The sequence below is a fragment of the Chinchilla lanigera genome, unplaced genomic scaffold, assembly GCF_000276665.1.
Source record: "Chinchilla lanigera isolate Chin_1 unplaced genomic scaffold, ChiLan1.0 scaffold00056, whole genome shotgun sequence".
NCBI lineage: Eukaryota > Metazoa > Chordata > Mammalia > Rodentia > Chinchillidae > Chinchilla > Chinchilla lanigera.
The window spans coordinates 12,878,590-12,898,004 of record NW_004955457.1 but is presented as its reverse complement, the minus strand read 5'-3'; the positions used below and the strand labels follow the sequence as shown (position 1 = coordinate 12,898,004).

General features: G+C 44.5%; 1 protein-coding gene across 1 annotated transcript in view; it reads left to right on the top strand.

Moving 5' to 3' along the window:
* The window catches only part of Cdk15 (cyclin-dependent kinase 15), an 87,699-nt gene extending 68,430 nt beyond the window's left edge, over nucleotides 1–19,269 (top strand). Inside the window, exons 11-14 of the mRNA XM_005397066.2 lie at nucleotides 1,150–1,198; nucleotides 5,652–5,791; nucleotides 16,937–17,078; nucleotides 19,109–19,269. Of these exons, the coding sequence (XP_005397123.1) occupies nucleotides 1,150–1,198; nucleotides 5,652–5,791; nucleotides 16,937–17,046 (299 nt within the window). The 3' untranslated portion in view covers nucleotides 17,047–17,078; nucleotides 19,109–19,269. The remainder of the gene's footprint in view (nucleotides 1–1,149; nucleotides 1,199–5,651; nucleotides 5,792–16,936; nucleotides 17,079–19,108) is intronic.
* Nucleotides 19,270–19,415: the final 146 nt, after the last annotated feature.

Below are 19,415 nucleotides of genomic sequence, written 5' to 3'. Positions count from 1 at the left end.
TTCACTTCCACCTTTACCCAGTGGCATCTAAAACTAACCCCCCCTTCCTTTGTACCACTTTTGAGTCTCTGAGACTTTGCCCCATCATTTGTCACATGACTTTTCATCTGCCTGTGCTTTGTTCTCCCAAATGAATTGTAAGCTCTGCAAGAGCGGGAGAATTTCTTTTGATTTCTTTGTCTTCTCCCAGCACTTGGCACATGCTCTGCACACACTACATGTTAAATAAATATTTGTTGACTTGAGTGACTTTTTTTTTTTTTTTTTTGGTTTTTTTTTTTTTTGGTTTTTCTCCGGTACTAGGAACCGAACTCACGACCTTGCGCTTGCCAGGCAGGCGCTTTGCCGCTGAGCTAAATCCCCAGCCCCCTTGAGTGACTATTTGGACTAGATGAGTTGACCATGGCTGCCATAACAAAGTACTGCAAACTCAGCGGTTTAAACAGCAAAAACATTTCATCTCACAGTTCCAGGTTAGGAAGTTGGAAACAGAGGTATCTGATGGCCTTCTGATGAGATGAGGGCCTATCTGTCCAAGGACCCTCTTCCTGGCATGTAGATGTCCATCTTCTCCTTGCATCTCTACCTGTCATATTCCCAGGTACCTCTCTGCTTTTGTATCCTAATTTTCCCTTTCTGTTTTTTGAGACAGGGTTTCACTATACAGTTTAGGCTAGCCTTGAACTCACTTTGTAGCCCAGGCTGGCCTTAAACTCACAGTGATCCTCCTGCCTCTGCCTCCTGAGTGCTGGGATTACAGGTGTGTGCCACACATCCGGCAAAATTTTCCCTTTCTATACAGATGCCAGTCAGATTGTATCTGGGCTGACCCCAGGGACCACATCTTAAGCAATCATATCAGTCATGACTTTATTTCCATGTAACATGATCTTCTAAGGTGTTTAGAGTTAGGGCTTCAACATAAGAATTTGAGGGGCAGTTCATTCAACCCATAATAGTGACCTCCCTCCCACTGAATCATAAAAATTCGGAGTGAGACAAGGCCTTAAAAATCATTAGTTAACTCACCCAATAATTGAATCCTCTCACCTCCAAGGCAAGGAGAGCATTTAGAATTGTAGTATTATTTCTGGCCACAGATTAAAGAGTTGTTTTTGTTTTTTTAATGTTTGTCTATGTGCTTTCCAGAATGGTTCCTGACGCCTCAGCCTCAGAGACTTCAGGTCGTATGGAACAGGTGAGCACCGCACCGGGAGCTCTCTGCAGGCAGGGAGGAGAGACTTTCTGCGGCCCTCCTTCTGCTGTAGGACAGCCCCTAGCACCCTGCTCTGGGAACCGCCTCTGGGAGAGCGAGCCCCTCCCCCACTGTGTTAGTTTTTTTTCTCTATGAACCATTTTACTTTCAGTGAGTTTGGCCATTAAAACTGCTTTGTGTCCCTGAGCCATGCCCCAGGCCCTGAGAACGCAGGAGTGCTGGCCCGCAGGAAAACGGTAGTGGGCTTATTATTCTCTGACACGGGGAAACCAAATAGCATCATTGAGTGGCCGTTAGAGGGGACTTGATTCATGGAGGTCATGCTTTCCCAGGCCCTCTCCATGCAGCCCAGCTCAGACCAGGGCAGACTTTTATTACCAGCCTTCAACAAATCCCCAGTTTCTTTTGCAAAGTAAAACAGATAATAGAGACATTCCGGGAATAGTTAGCTAACTAAGCTGCGCCAGGCAACCTCGGGGCTAAGAAGAACCCAGTGTTTTCGGACAATGACCAATTACAATAACCAGGATTATTTGATCTACGAGTAATTAGCCCAAGCTCTGTTCTTTTTGCTTCAGTGAGGAGGTAAAAAGGGCAGTGAGGTAAACATCAGAGACAGGGCAAACGAGCTCAGATGTCAAAGAAAAGCACACTCTCCCAGGTGAGGAGAAGAAGTCTCACCCGCCAAGATCCTAACTGAAAATGTGGAACAGTTTAACCTAGTGTCCTTTGATTTCTCTATGCCTGCTATTCAGATGCTTTAAAAGGCTACAGTATAGAATAAGATACGCTGGAAACACAGAACCAGGGACTGCCAAGGGCTCTTTCGCTAGAGGGGCCGGGCTCTCTGGGGCGTGCCCGCACTCACTCTTATTTTCAAAAAGCACTGTATAACCCCACTCCCCATCCTCTTGGAAACTTCAGTCATCATTTTACTCAGGCTGTGCAGGCCTTCTCCTGCCGGCATACTCAGGCTCTCTAACCCCTAATTAGAGATATTTGAATTTTCACTCTGCCCTGTTACTTTCTTTCATTTTACAATTGACTTCCAAAATAAACAGTAACTCTGAATCTGCAAAGTTACTAATCCTCCTCACTGCGGCCATTGCCGTTGCCACAATAATGCCGCCAGTCTCCCGTAAGCTCCCCACCAGGCCTTCCCAGAGGTTGAGCAGGGCTTGCATCCTCTCCGGCTTTGCTGACCACACAACACTTAGCACCTCTGGAAACATCTATTTACGCCTTTGCCCAGACACAGCCTCCTCTCTGCTCAGACCTCCACAGAGGGGTGATGTCTGGAGCTACACTGTATATATTGTGGCCACCAGCCACAAGTGGCTACTTAAGATTAAGTTATTGTAATCCCACCAGTTCCACAGCCACACTGGACAGAGCAGAAATAGAATATTTCCTTCATCAGAGAGAGCTCTGTAGGACAGTGCTGGTCTAGAGTGTCACATAAGGAATTCTTGGCTCTGTGAAGGGCTCTGCAAACAGGACTAATGTTAGGTGGGATGTATATTATGTGCCCAGCAAGGTACAGCATATATTATTACCTTCAGCCCTTACAAGTGTCATTCCTGCTAGGTGTGGTGGTGCATGCCTGTAATCCCAGCACTGGGGATGCTGAGGCAGGAGGATCGCTGTGAGCCCAAGGCCAGCCTGAGCTACAAAGTGAGTTCAAGGCCAGCCTGAACTGCATAGTGAAATCCTGTCTCAAAAAGGAAAAAAAAAAGTCATTCCTGAGTCAAAAAGGAGGAAACTGAGGCTCAGAGAAACTCAGTAATCTGGCCAGAGTCATCCAGCTGAGGAACTGGTAGAGTCAGGATTCATCCGATACACAGCTGTCAGTTGAATATAGTTGCAAGTGTGTAAGTCAAGAACTGCTGAGCTATCACCAGCTTTTCCACACCACTCCCTCAGAGGTACTGTGGAATTGTGTGTGCACCTGTGTGCCCAGACCAGGGCCTTGCTCGGGTTCTATGCTGACTTCTTAAACTGAGCCTGGTAAGTGCACTCTCATTTTTTAGGCTGAATGGCAGATTGTAGGACAACTTCTCTGATGTCATTTCTTTCAACTGCTGGGTGTTTCTTTGTTTTTTTGAGGGGAGTATTTTGGGGGCTTTTGTTTGTTTGTTTGTTTTAGGACAGGATCTCACTATGTAGTTCAGGTTGGCTTTGGACTCACTGTGTGGCCCAGGCTGGCTGGCCTCAAACTCTCAGCGATCCTCCTGCCTCAGTGTCCCAAGTACTGGAATTACAAGCATGTGCCACCGTGCCCGGCTTGCTGGATGTTTCTTACTGTGGCCATCTACTTTACCCCATGTTAAACCCCTCGCCTTTCTATCGATGCAAGGCAAAGGGCCAGTCGAGCTCATAGCACCAGCCTCATCCTATGCTGCGAAGGCTGTGAAGGAGTGGGAGATTTTTATACTGAGTCAGGATGGACCAAGAAATTAAAACCACTTTCTCCTTCCTCTGAGAACAATCAGATTTTACATGTATTAAGTTCTCCCAAACCTGGGCAGGTTACCTGGGTGGGTTACCTGTGTAGTCCTCCACCAGGACACCGAGAACGAGCAGGCATCCACTGCAGGCTCCTTTCTGCCCTAACTGACCTGAAAATTTGCAAGCACTAGGGATTTCCAAATTTCTTCTCCTCTCTCTGTGAAACAATGACTCCTGGCTTGAAGAGTAGCAATCTGTTTGCAGAAATGATTTTATGTCATGGGAATCAGATACCAGAAAGTTTCTTATTCAAATCTTATGCAAAAATTAGACAGATTACAACACTGAGCCACAGCCTGGAGTCTTCCTGCCCCCTTGGATTTTTAGTAAACACCTCTGTTTAGGGTTTGATTGTTTCCTGGTCATGCAACTTAATTTCTGATTGTTGGTCTGTCGTTAATTGTCCTGCAAGATCTGTGTATTTTTTCTCTGTGGCTTTCTACTTGTAAAGCTGTCTGTGAGTTGTAGAGGTGGGTGCGCAGGACTGACCCTCACTAGATTACCGAAGACTTCCAAGCATTGTGAGTAACATGAAGACCCTTAAGTCCTACTGAATCTCCCTACGCAACCAATCTCCCCAACTTCTTATCAGGCACCTCTCTCTCTTGCTCCCTGTCCCAAGCGAGCCAAGAAGCTGCAATTCCCTACCTTAAACTCGTACATCTCCCTTCCACCTCAAGCTCAACAGGAGCACCAGAAACCTCTGTGGGCAGGGCCTGCCCCTCTCCTCCCCCAGCTCCCTCGCTCTCAGCTCAAAGGTTGCTTCCTCAAGAAACCTTCCCAGACCTCCCCCCATTCTAGGACACATGTGAGGGCTTCCTTAGCTTGGGCTGCTGTAACAAGGTGCCTTAGACTAGATGATTTATAATCAACAGGAGTTTATTGCTCACAGCTCTGTAGGCTAGGGTGGCTAAGACTGAGGTGCCTGCTGATGCAGATCTGTTGTCTGGGTTCGGGGGCTCTGTGCTTCCCAGATGGTACCTTCTGTGTGTCCCTTCACAAGGCGGGCCAGGCAGCCTCTTTTATGAAGACACTAATCCCATTCACAAAGGTGTCACCTTTACAAACTAATCGGCTCCAAAGGCCCCACCTTTAATAATATGCATTTTGGAAATATGTAATTATTCAGAGCAGAGCAAGGGCCTTTTCTTTACAGTTGTACCTATGCATTTATATAATTGGGTAAATGTTTGATCCCTGTACTAGACTAAGCTGCCAGAAGACAGATTACCCTGTACCTGCCAGAGCCAGCCACCTACTAGCACCTAACAGTTGCTCAGTAAATGAGTGTGCTTATCTCCATATGCGTAATTCGACATAAGGTCTACTTGAGGACTCATCCACACTGGAATTTGGGTGCTTAATTATCTCTCTTGCTCTACTCCATCTCAAAGGGAGCCAAGAGCGCTGCTTAACCATGAACCCTGGGGCTGAGCTTTAGAAACACTAAAAATAAGACTATTCCCTATGAAGTTTCACCCTCCAGAACTGCCTCTCCCTCTCCGCTCCTCAGAGCCTTCGATACCTGCTGCTTTTGGAGTCCAGAGCCTGGACCATGTTGTCAATCAGGCTTTTCTGCTTCGGTGGAGCTGCTGTGTCCCTCCATGAAGAATTCTTAGTTATATACTTCTGTTTCCTTAATTACAATTCCATGTCCCTTACACACATGTGGTATCCAGGGACATGGTGGAGGGAAGGGGAGCTGAATGGTGCAATGTTGAGACTTTCTCCTTCATCTTAGTAAGGGGACAGGTAAGAGTTTCAGTATAGGGATTATTTTTCTATATGCCATCAGGTTTTATAATCCCGGGAAAGTTCTATCTGAAACACCATCCTAAATGTAGCTGTTTTCTGATCGTTACTTTTCCTGCCTTTATTTTTCAGAATAGAGGCCTCTGGAGAAACTGTGTATCTCTCGTTTTTCCAGGCTGGGTGAGGTTCCTGAAGCAGAAGACTTGGCCTCCCAGATGCTCAAAGGCTTTCCTCGAGCCCGTGTGTCCGCCCAAGATGCGCTCGACCATGAATATTTCCGTGCCCTGCCGCCTCAGCTGTTCCAGCTTCTTGATGGTGAGTGAGGGAGTGTGTGTGCACCTGTGTGAACTTGTGTGTAGATGTGTACATATGTGTTAAGTCTCTGTCTCTTCAGCGGTTTTTCTCAGTGCTGAAGAATCATAGACTTTGTACCCAGAATGAAGTTAGAGAAGAATTTGTCTCTGAGGGTTGCCTGAGTCTGGCATGAGAGTCTCTAAAACTCTAAAGCTCTGGCGGGGAGAGGTGGCTTGGAGCCAGCGTCTCAGCATACATACACTCAGGAACTGGACAAGATGAAATTTGCAGCTGACTTGTTTGCTTTAGCTAGCATCTGCCAGAAGTAGCAAAACCAAAGTTCCTAAGAAGCCCCTTCTCTCTTTCCATGAAGAGTAAGATGATAGGCGGCTTGGATACCTTGGAGAGAAGCGCTGGGCTTTTCTCAGTTGGTAATGTGATGCTACAAAAGGAAGAGAGAGATGGGATCCGGGGGAAGGAAGCTCCCTCGGAGGCCGGCTGCCCGCTGGAAACATAAGTTACCCTGAAATCAGCCTTGCTGCCCGGGCCTGCAGTCACCCTCCAAGTCTGAGCGCTGGGTGTCAGGTGGTTGGAGCCCTCCTCGTGTTTCCCAGAATGTGACCACAAAGGACTCTGGAGGATGGGCCTGCGCAGGCCAGGCCCGAGCCCTTTAGAGGGGACCATCTATAGGTGGCCTTTCTTTGAAAATATCCACCATTCAAATGAAAAGAGTTTTCAGAATCCTAAATTAGAGCAAAGCAAGCTCAAGCAGGAGGCTCCAGAAGCAGCTCAGACTGGGAAGAGGGGAACAGGATGGGGAGAGGGAAGGAGCTGCCTTTACAAAAGCTGGACAAGTCGGACCCAACCGCCAGTGTTTACAAATGCAGCTTCACCATATCTAAGACAACACCCTGCAATAGTCCGAAACTCTTAGTGTGAGACTCGTTGAGGAATTTTATTATTAAAGTGAGCCCTTTAAGATGTCCAAAAATAACCATAATCATACAACTGAGGTTAATGTCTTACTTAACCCTGTAAGAAGAGTCAGCCATTAGAATTTATTAAGTTGCCATTAAGTGTCAAGAACATATGAAGTGCTATAAAAAGTTGAGGGAAACAAGAGGCTTGTCCTTGGCCTCAAGGATCTCACAGAGTGGGAGGAAAAGAGGGTGAGGAAGAGGAAACAGGGCATTCTCATACACATATTAGCACAAATCATATCTAAACAGCTAAAATCTGTGCATAATCAGCTGCAGATGTTCAGAGGCTGTGTGTGCTAAAGGCAATTCTTTGGAGAAGCGAAAACAGTTCAAGTGATATGGGTTGGACTGTAGGTGAATCTGAAGTGGAATTTGGGAGGAAGGGAGGGACGGGGCTTGGTGTCTGGGTGGAAGGGGCAGACCTGGTGGACTGACCTATTGTTCTCCCTTCCTGGCACCTCTGCCCGATTTCAGCCCTGCCCCTCACACCCCAGTCCCCTGTTTTCCAGTATGAACCCTAAGATCCTTCGTGGCTTTCTTCTTTTGGGGTTGAAATTTCTAATTATACCATATCATACAAGTGTAGATGCTTGGGTGTACACACACACACACACACACACACACACACTCATTCCTTTCTCTTTACTTAAAAAAATCTTCCCCATCAGCCCTGCTCCAGGGTCTATTAATCTACACACCAAGAACTGTTGAGGATCTTCAAAGTTTCTGGGCACCAGCTTTTGCTTGTCAAAGGGTAATTAGGGAGAAACAATCACTCTCTAGACTGATGTGTTATTAGAAACTTGGGTTTTGATTCTTCCTGAATGATTTGAAGCAAAACCACCAACAGAGGAGCTCTGGTGCGTGAATGTCTCGAAGGGTGTGTGTCTGTGTGTGTCTGTGTGTGTGTGTGTATCTGTGTGTGTATGTGTGTCTGTGTGTACTCGAGTGACAGAGACAGAATAATCTGTATTCCTTCTCTGTTCACCCAGCCACAGAGCCCAAATCTGCTTTGACACTTTTAGAAAAATGAAAAGATGGAATCTTGCAGGAGCCTGCCTGTGCTGGGGGAGATGAGGAGTGCTCACAGCAGGAGGGAAGTTGACTTTTCTTTATACATATAGGGGTTTTTCCATGCAGAGTTTAAATTATGCCTGATAAAAGGAGTTTCGTGGATGTTTCAGTTCTTTCAAATTCTCCTGGCTTCCTCCCAATTAAATGAGGTTTGTCAAAGCCACAGGGCTCTGCTGCTGCTGCCTCTGCGGACAAGCACTTCCTGCAGCGACATCTCAAATCCCTGAGGGAGAAGATGAAAGGGCCGGTGCCAAGAGACAGGGGGAGTGAGATGGTGCGTGCGTGTGTGTGTGTGTGTGTGTGTGCGCGCGCGTGCACGTGCACACAAGCGTGTGTGTGTGCATGTATTTGTGTTTGTGCGTGTGCTGGAGGGTAGGTGGAGGAATATGTGGAGAGACAGATCAACATTACGATGTGGGACAAGTAGACAGGAAAAGCAAAGCTGCCAGAAAAGTGGGAAACAAAAATAGAGCAATGAAGAGAAGCAGCTGGGGTTGGTCTGTGCACCTTCCCAACAGTAGCCCTGGCCAAGGGCACTTTATCTGAGGAAGGTGCGTTCCCTGAGCCCGCAATGCAGCCTGGTTTCTCATTGCCCCTGGCAAAGAGCCTTTGTTAAGAGCCTCCCTCGAAGACAGCACCAGTGGGCAATCACTGTGGTTCCAACCGACAGGCACAGGAAATCTCCATCCCCAAGGTGGGCTGCCTCAGGCAGGAGAATTGTGGGGAAAAGAAAAAAAAAGACATGCTGTGTGAGGAGAGTTTCCCTGCCATAATTATGCGGGAAATCTTGCTCTCTGGTAGCATTTCAGTATGGAATCATTTAGAGGCTTATATTTATATGAGTTTATTATTCTGGTTGCAGGATAACAGAGTTGTCACTTTAAAATATATTCTGTTTCCCCTTTGATCTGGAAGATGCCAGCTCTTATTGTCTGCCCTCTGAAGAAGACAATTAAAGCATGAAACTTGTGCCTGGGAAATATGTGGAGAGCAGGGGACAGCCTACACCCAAGCAGAAGGGTGGTGTAGAAATTCCCCACAAAATGAAAGAGTCACTCCTGTCCATCCACGTCAATTTTCATCAAGTTAAGTCCTGAACAACACTTTCTCTAGGTTGTAGCGGTAAACTGAGAGCCAGGGGGAATTTATCAGGGGGTTATTTGCCATGAAAAAACAGGAATTCCAGGATTAGTTCCCTTCTGGAGGTTGCTCTTAAGTGGGAAAGCGTGAATATTGAGAATGGCAAGCGTGTGGGAATGTCTGCCAAGGTCTGACATTTTCTCTCATTGACTCTTGAACACCTGAAGAAACATTTGTTGAAGGAGAAATTATTGGTAGTCCCTCTCCAAACACCCCCAACAGCAAGCTAATTGCTTTCGCAGATGGCCAGGGAGTGGCTCGCCCCACTCAGGCACGCACTCGTGGCCCTTGTGGCCAAGCCAGCGGCGCAGGACGTCAGCTGAGGCAGCGAGGACCTAAAATTAGGCACTTGGCAACACTCTCATCTTAGCTGCAGGTTTAGCCTCTCCGTTTAATTCCCTTTGCCCTCAGCATGAACTCAGCTCTGGGAAAGGAACAGTGTTTAATGATTTGGGATAGAAGGGGGAGAAAAATCATTAAGCTGCCCCTTCTAGAAACGGGCTCTGCTCTGTTCTTACAGGAAGCCTTCCAAATGCTGCCCTTGGAAATTTAAGACTGATTTTGGAACCTAGCCATTTTGAAGCACACACAGTGATCCAGAAAAGTATTTTTTTATCTTGGGCAGTAAATGCCACGTGATTTAAGAGTCTGGTCCTTAAGCCTCGGTCCTTGATCGTCAAGACATCAAAGGCTGTCTCTCTTTCTCTGTGGGTTGGTTCCATTTTCTATACAAATCCCAGGCTTCAGTCTCTACCATTCTTTCCTGGACTAAATCCTCCTTCCCCCTTAAAACGTGTTTTAGCATCTTAGAAAAAAAAGTTAAATTTAAAATCTTGCAGTTGTTTCACAAGTAATTTTGCAAATATGACGTGCCTCAGACTGTATTTTCACTGTATACTCACACTCACATTGTCGCTGTATACTTACACACTCTCAAGGACAGAAGACACAGCATTTACCGCTGCCTTTCATCACACCAGCCTGATAGCTGTACTCTGATAGCTCTTGGGAGGCGCCACTCCCTACTCATTGCCCTGTTAAAATCTGAGCCGTATCTGGTTTCACTCCAATAAAAGAACTTTGGGCCCTCTTTTAACATTATCTCTTTAATATATTTGAAGATGCCTATGACATCATTTCCCAGTGGTCACCTCCCTAGGCTGAATTCCTCTAACCATTTTTTTATTGTTGTTTCCACATAAAGATTGTTTGTCCCACGTCTTTAGTCATTTTGGTTCATTGTTCTATTCTGAATCTGTTCCAGTTATTTTGCTTATTTCGGAGACCCTGGATCCAGCATAGACTCAACATAATGGGCAAATTGCGTTCCAGTTCATTCATCAAAGATTTACTGAGTGTCCATTAGGTGTGATATTGAAAGGAACAAAAAATGCATTAATCATGGATCCTGTCCTCAAAGAGCTTGCAGTCTCGAAGGAAAAGAGATGTGTATGGAAACAGTTACAGGTCACGAAACATATATAAAGTATTCTGAATGTATACAGGAGGCAGAATTAATATTGGTGGTGGGGATTCAGGCTGGTCTTATGAGTGGGTCCTGAAGGATGATGATTCTGAGTGGCTGGGGAGGAAGGACATCCAGGGAAAGGAACGTCATGTTCCCCTTAATACCATTTTAAAGTCACCTTTTTAATAATAGGAACACAATCTTAACTCATATACACCATAGTTTTCCTTATCACTGCATATCTTTTTGCAATAATTTAAATGTTCTTAAACACGTACTGCTAAACCTCAGTTTAGTTCTTTGTATGTTTCTGCATACAAGTTTTTTCTGTGTATTGCTGGTTTTTTTGTTTTGTTTTGGTTTGGTTTGGTTTGGTTTGGTTTGGTTTTTCTCCGGTACCAGGAACCGAACTCACGATCTTGCGCTTGCCAGGCAGGCGCTTTGCCGCTGAGCTAAATCCCCAGCCCCTGTATTGCTGTTATTATCCGGCTTACTGAAAGTTTAAGCAGAGGAGTGATGGTGGGGAAGAGGGAAGGAAGATTCTGAGCCAGGTCTCTTGACTCTAGAAGTTTGCAACATTCCTTTACCACCCTCTCCACCTTTTTAAACCCTCTACTCATCAGTACTTGAGAAACAAGATATTAAGAAGCAAAGTAGGAAATGCTTTTATGCTCAGAACTGTCCTCAACCTGTATCTTAATACAGTGAAGGAAATCTTGGATTCAGACGTGGTTTACGGTGTTGCACAGAGTGGTATTGCCAAGAGATGTTGGGGTAAACCACATCCTTCAGCCCTTCCACACCTTTAAGTTGTTTAAATGTGTTCACACAATGGGCTGAAAGAATCTCCAAGTAATGATAAACCATTCAGGAAGGAGTTAGAGATCCTGAGAGTGATCCTTAGAGTGGGAGAGGATTCCGGAGACTACTTAAACCACACCTTTGTAATACAGGCACATCACTGGTAGGAAGAACCATAGAAGCTGCCTTTATTGGGCATCGGTGTGCTTACATAAATTCTCATTATCTGTCCTTGGGTGTAGCTCAGTGGTACAGCTCTTGCCTAGCATGCACAAGACCCTGGGCTCAATCTCCAAGACTACAAAAGGAAGCAAAAGTTCTCATTCAAACTGTATACTCGTTGGTGAGGGTGAAATCGTTATCCTCGTATTATAGATTAGAAAACTGTTACTGAGAGAAGCCAGTTGTCACAGAGCTAGTAAGTGGGACACCCAAGACTTGACTTCACGTCAGACTTCTGACCCACTCTTTCCACGGCTCAAGAGTCTCGAAGCAGTCTTTAAAGAAGACTTTGCAGAAACATCAGAGCAAAACTGGGATTAGAACCAAGATCTTGAGTCCCACTCCCTGCTCTTTCCACCACCACAGGCTCCATGTTTGTTTTAAAGCCTTCCTGGGAAAGATTCCACATAACCCAGGTAACTTCTAACCTTGCAGTAAAGAGACCATTCTTGTATTTAATAGAGACCCACACCCTAGTACGACTGACCCCTTCCTTAATGCCATCTTATTCTACTTTCTGTTCTTTTTCTGTTTTTCTTCTTTTAAAAATGATACACACAATCACCCTGGGGTTTTAAGATTTCTTACTCAGTGGTAGACATTGTTTTTATTTCTCCCTGTAACTCATTCAGTTTTCATTAAAAAATTAAGAATCAAATGGAAAATGGTGCATGGGCATAAAATAGCAATTTGTGCCAGAAGAAACAGAAGAGCACACCAACATATGGAATAAACAGCTTTAATGGAGTTAAACAAATAACAAAGTTAAACAAAGTAGCTCTTACATTAGTTATTTTTTTCCCTTTAACCTAATGACTCCCAGGGCTAGTGAGGTTGTGGTAAAATGATTCACCCCTGACGGAAGTATAAATAGAGGCAAGCTTTGCAAGCCATGATGGCAAACTTTATCAGGAACCCTACAGATAAATGCTCATACTTTCCTTTTTTTTTGTCTTTTTGAGACAGGGTCTTGCTATGTAGTTTAGGCTGGCCTTGAGCTCACTTTGTAGCCCAGGCTGGCCTTGAACTCGCAGTGATCCTCCTGCCTCAGCCTCCTGAGTGCTGGGATTACAGGCATGGGCCACCACACCCAACTAATGCTCATACTTGCAATCCTAAACATTTACTCCTGGAAATTATTTTTAAAAATTGAACAAGAAAAAATGAGGCTAAAGACAATGTCCATTGCACTGGTGTGTGTGTTTTATAATTATAAAATAAAAGAAACAACTTAAATATTAAGTACTAAAGAATCTATTGGATAAATGTGGATCCATTAAATCAGCATACAGTACTGTACAACCTTTTAAAGTAACTAACATGAGGGTGAGATATTATGGAAATGTTTCTGCTAGGACATAAACTATAAGAAACGAGAATACTAGAATACGAACTTACATATTATGTATGTGTGCCTATGGAGATTGTTATACATATGAACAAAAATGAAAGGTAGTATACAAAATGAAAACGTTCTTCTAGTTTAGAGGGACTAGAGACTATTTTTCCCTTTTTAAGAATTTTCTTTAATGCTCATGTTATTTTTATTGTTTAGAAGAATGAGTTAAAACAAAATGATACAGGCAGTCTAAGACTAAAAGGATCTGTGATTTCTTCTCTTTTTTTCCAACATTTATGTGTGCTCTTGGCCTTCATTTTTCCATCTGCACAATGGGTTAACACAAGTTTCCTTTGCTAAAAATGACACAGGACATTTATTTTAGAAACACCTCGTGGAATGCAAGGGTCCATGTAAGTGTGGTCCTGGGAGAGGAGAGAAGGAGAGATGAGAGAGATACGAAGATCATCTGCTGCCATGGGAAATACACGTGTGGTGCGCCCGTAGGGCACTCCATGTTAGTCGGCAGCTTTAATTTAAGGCACTGTATGACCCTTTGGGCTTTGAGGATAGGAAGCCTCTCTACACACACATGAGCTAAAATCACCCTCATCCAGGAAGTGTGCACTCTGAATAATACACACGCTGAGCACCTCTGGCTGACGGGGGAGGACGTGTAAGAGTTTTGCAAAACCTACATGAGAAGGGAATGGCAAGGCACTTGGAAAGGACAGTTTCATTTCCGAGCTTCCCTTCTGACCTGGGCCTTCTCTTTTAGCCGTTACAGCAAGTACACGGGGTCTGATTAACTTGTTTCCTGTGAAAGCTTATTTAGCCCCTCAATCTCATTAAGTCACTTCTGCACTCCAGTGCACAAGCCTTCCCCAGGTTATCAGTCAGGAAGAGCAAAAGGAGACCCCCGGATCGGATTTCTAAAGGAAGGAAAGTTAAAGCGAAGTTTGAAAAGGGTGACAGCCAGCAGCCCTGAGCTCAGGAACTCAATTAGACTGAGAGACAACTGTCTCATTATCTCATTCCGAAATGATCTAAATACATAAGAATCTAAAAGTTTTAAATAAACTTGTCCTAGTGACTGTCTAGATGACTGAATTTCCCTTCTCAAAAATTTTTTAAACACCCACTTTCATATTTATTTATTCGAAGCACAAAGCAGCTGCAATAATTATGCTGTCAGATTCGGTAAGCTAATGAGGAGTCACTAGAGTGGAAGGTTTTGCATTTGTGAGGTTGCTGAAGGGAAGCAGCTCCACGGCTTTTTACTTTCTTTTTCTCCCCCCGCCTTTTTCTTTTTCTAAGTTGGGAAGGAACCTTCCAGTCCTTGGCCAAATTTACTCATCCATATTCTGTCTCTCTCTCCCTCCCCATGCCCCTCTCGCTGTCTCCCTCCCCTCCTTCCCTCCCTCCCTCCCTCCCACCCTTGCTGCCCTTCCCTCTCTCAAACTATTTGCTGCTTTGGCGGGGCAAGGAGGCCAGAGGGGAAATCCCAGCTTTTCGTGCCACTGTCCCCAAGGCAAGTGAAGACTTTTCCCTTAGAGACATCCACAAGGTGGTTTGGGTTTGAGTTGATTTGAAAGTCATCTGTAAATGCTCACACTGTTTACTGTGGCTGTTTAATTGTGCTATGAGTACAAAGACAGTAGGCTGCAAGAGCACAGATCGTAACGGCCCTGTGAAACCGTCTTATGCATACCAACAGGACTTGATGTCTCCCCTTTCCAGCCCTGTAGAGATGTAATTCCAAACCAAGCAAGTTGGGGCCACAAGTTACCCACAGTACCTAAGAAGCCCTGGCCAAACCCATTGCAGGCTTATTTCTTCCATGTGGGTGTAAGCAGCTTCCAGCAAACAATATCATTAAGGCATTTCATGCTTTTGATGAGCCAAACATAGCAGTGTCTCTCTGTGAAACTGTGAGATATTTTGAGCAACACAGGTTTGCACAGATTGTCAGCCTTACGAAAGAAGCGTCCAAGTAGCAGGGTGCCCTGGGCAAGGCCTGTGCGTGTGCGCTTTGGTGACAGCGTGGCTTCTGCTCTGGCTGCTTTCCAGATGCTACGAAGCTAAGGCTTCTAACAATGGCTACTATTTATTTAGATCATACCATATCATACCAGGAGCCACACAGGATATTTTTTGCTTTAAACCTACAACAATCTGCCGGGAAGTTTCATTTGCCCCATTTGCAGATGCTAAAAATGTTACCTTTTGGAGTTCTTTACCCGTAGTTCGAGCTTAGTAAGCACTAGGCACTTTATAAATGGACATTTACAGAAATGTACGCTGCCAGGGTGCCAAGTTCACCAAATCCCTAACTGACAATGATTTAACTTACGATTTTTAAAAACTTTTTGATAGTATGAAAAGCATACACACATTCAGCAGAAACCTTATTATGGATCACCTGTTCCCAAAGATTCCTCAGCTGTGGGTTTATATCAATCATGCAGAACAAAAAATATTCAGAAAAAAATACATTGGCACTAAACGTATACAACTGGTTTTTATCCCATTATTCCCTAAACAGTACAATATACAGCTATTTACATGGCATGTGCATTACATTAAATATCATAGGTAACTAAAGATGGTTTAAAGTGTACAGGAGGCCCTGGGCGTGGTGGCAACACTTGTAATTCCAGCACTGGGGAGGCTGGGGCGGGCAGATGGCTCAAAGTTTGAGATCAGCTTAGACCACATAGTGAGACCCTATCTCAAAACAAGAAAAAGAGAGAGAGAGGGAGAGAGACAGAGACAGAGAGAGACAGAGAGGGAGGAAGGGAGAGAGTGAGGAAGGAAGGAAGGAAGGACAGAAGGAAGGAAGGAAGGAAGGAAGGAAGGAAGGAAGGAAGGAAGGAAGGAAGGAAGGAAGTGTGCATAGGATATGTGCAGATACTCTGTGATTTCATTTAAAGGACTTGAGCATACTTGGATTTGGGCATCTGAAAGGCTCCTCGAACCGAAGGATGACTGTACTTTGAATGTGAATTTTGATCTCATCTCAGAGTAATGACTCTCTTTGTCCCTACTGGGCAGGAACAGAGAGCCATAGCTCGTAGTCAACCTTGCAATCCGGAGGGGAGACAGCTGATGTTCCACACTATACTGTGGACTATATTACTAAGCTCTGATGTTTGGTAGGTTAGCTGCATTAAGAGCATTTTTAAAATTATACTCTTTCTTTCCTTTTCTTTCTTCCTTTTTCAGAAGTAAAGATTTTGTCTAGAGACTTATGCTTTTTTCAGCTTTTAATGAGTTTATTAGAATATAACCCCATACTAAGTCTAGGAGCATCTATATGTGAATCGAAAGTAGACCTGGGTGTGGGGGCACACTCCTGTAGCTCCAGCACTCAGGAAGCTGAGGCAGGAGGATCACTGCAAGCTTGAGATCAGCCTGGGCTACAAAGTGAGCTCAAGGCCAGTCTGAACTGCATAGTGAGACCTTGTTTCAAAAAGACAAAAAAAAAAAAAAAGAATTGAAAGTTATATATATCCCAGCATGAGGTACATTGCCTCCCATTGTGGGGACTACACTCCTGTCACCATCAGCTCCAACCCTTTTTCCAACTTTATATTCTCGTCTGTCCTGTTGTGACCTTGCAAGATTACTTGTGGCTCTTCCAGACACTTCCTTCCTCCATGCCCTTGTTCACACTAACCCCCCAGCCAGGAGTGCCCTCCCCAGAAGTCCTTCACCTTTGAGAACACAGTCCTTCTCTGACACCCACAGGGTGCCTTGCCTGTGCTTCTCTGCGCTCTGCGGAAGCCTCAGGGAGAGGGGTAATCATAATTCTTTGTTTTCACCTCACTTTTGGCCTTTCTGTACCTGTGTGTGTCCCAATTCTGTTACTTTTTTACCGTATCCAATACCTAGCACAGTACTTAGCTTGAGTATTCATTTGGTAAATATGTGCTGAACTCAGCTAAACAGGAAGCAGTTGAGAACTATTAGTAGTTCAGCAAGGTGAGTCACCCATGAGCCAGTATGAATTATTAGTAAATAAGTCTGGCTCATAGTTTGATGTCTTTTAGGGTGACAGATATTAGGATTGACATAAATAATATTCTGCAGAAGATCCCAGGAGATAATATGCTGGTGCTTTTTTCTTGTCCTCCCTGCAGAAGAGTCTTTGTTTACGGTTTCAGGAGTGAGGCTGAAGCCAGAAATGTGTGACCTTCTGGCCTCCTACCGGAAGAGTCACCACCCAGCCCCATTTACCAAATGCTGGTAAAAAGAAGGGTGAGGTCACCGAGCTCCTTCCAGGTAAGTGGTCCCAAAAGTGAGACTACTTATGGACGGGATAGAAACGCTCTAGCTGGCAGGCAGGGAGAGCGCTGCTTTCCAGGTCAGAGCACCTCTGTTCCAGGTCTAGCTGTTCTCCTCCAGTTCTGGGCACAAGTGGCCTCGCTCCTCAGACCCCCATTTTCTAGATGTGAGAAACCAGACGGAACAACCCCCAAAGCCATCAATATTTGACGACCTCAGATGACACATGAACACTTCCCATACACGGCCTTCTGTAGAAGGGTAGTAGTCCGGGTAGAGGAACGAAGGTGGAATCCATGTGCAGGGCCAGCTTAGGTGACTCTGGCTGTATCCCAAGCCACAGACATTCTACTCTGACTCAGCCACCCATTTGTCCACCACAGTGTGGCCGTGCTTCCTCACAGAACTTTCAAGCCTTTGTGGTGGCAGGGGCAAACTCCCTGCACGCACACCCAGTATCACTCACATGGCAGGACCCGGATCTGTGGGTTTCTCTTGCTCTTTCTCGTAGATCTCTATCTTTGTCCCTATTTAAAGGCATATACACATCAAGGATGCCTGCTTTCTGCCTCATCAGCAATGACTGTGACTTCAAAGACCGGGGAAATATAGAATTACAGCTATTCCCCAGAATATTCCCCAAGAATATGTTATGCAATATCTAAGTTTATATTTTGACAATACACAATTGGTACAACACAATAATATGATATTCTCTAAGCAAAACATTTTCTAGAGCGGAGTTTTTGTGGTGTAATTATTGCCATTTCAATCCAACTACTTTTAAGAGAAGAATGAACTTTAGCTCCAGTCTATAAATATAAAGGTTTTCCCATCATAAAATTATCAAGGATACTAACAAAAGTGGTCTCAGGTAATGGTGATTCATAAGTGATATTTCTATGGTTCCTGGGTCTGTTTTGTTTTGTTCGTCCTACTCAGCAGCCAGGAAGTTAGGAGAATCTCGCTTTTCTGGTCTATAGTGATCGCTCACAAAGAATTGTCACCTGTAGACATAAATTGGTCATGAAAGAACAATTAAATGGAGCACGCCGCGCTTGCTGTCTCTGCAGCAATGGAAGGAGGCAGAGGACAGCAGTCAGCCTCCACTGGAGTAATCTTGTGATGTCCCTCGGCCTCACTACTAACATAAGGAGATAAAACCAGTAGGAGACGAAATTGCTAGACAAGAAGGAAATTGCTAGAGCAATCAAACTGTTTAATAAACTTGATATCCACAAAAAAATCTGAGAGTGCTGGAGTTAAAGAGGCTAAAAGCTGTAATCACATGGACACTAGGGGCCTAGAAATCTTTTCTACTGAATTGAATTTATGTTAAAATATTCCATTTTCAGGAGAGTAAAAATGTAAATTGGGGTATTAGGACTTGGTAACTGGCAGCAATTCCTCAAAATTAAGACATTAATAGAACCTCAAAAGTCAGTTTCAAACCAGGCATGATGGGGCATGCCTCTATTCCCAGTACTTGAGAGGCTGAGGCAGGAGGATCACTGTGAGTTTGAGGCCAGGCTGGGGGACATAAGTGAGTTCAAGGCCAGCCTGCACTGCATAGTAAGACCCTGCCTCAAAAAAAAAGTCATTTTTAAGCGTGAGAAGAAATATACACTGATGTCCACAACAGAAATAGAAAAGAGTTAAAATCGTCTGGCTGGATAGCATGTGCTAGATACTGCCATAGGCACTTTTTACATGTTATTTCAAAGCGTGGTATGTTTTGAATAGTGAGCTGTGGCGAGTTATAGCTGTAGTTTGTATATGTGGAGAGAGATTTTACTTATTTATTTATTTATTAAGTGCTGGGCATTGAACATAGGACCTTGTGCATGCTAGATAAGCCCTCAACCAGTGAGTTACACTACCAATCTAGATTTTAAAAATCTTTCTCAGTTCCTGTTACCGGGGGTGAGATACTTCCTCTCTGACGTTCTGTCACCTTTTCTATCAATATGTACCATTCCATGAGCAAGCCTGTTTTTTAAATTCTATTTATGTTTATTGCCTTCCAGGACCACATTCATGCTGCTTCAGTTTTCATTTGCTTCAGCCCACTGAGAAGCTTCTGATCTATCGCCACTGGGACCAGAGGTCATATACTGTCACCTCTCACCTGGAGTATTTTATTTTATTTTATTTTATTTTTTTTTTGGTTTTTCTCCGGTACCGGGAACCAAACTCACGACCTTGCGCTTGCCAGGCAGGCGCTTTTGCCGCTGAGCTAAATCCCCAGCCCCTCTGCTCTGAGTTTTAGAATTTCCTTCCTTTACTAGCTCTGGCTTTAGATTGTTCTTGTTTTATATTTTTAGGACCTCAAGG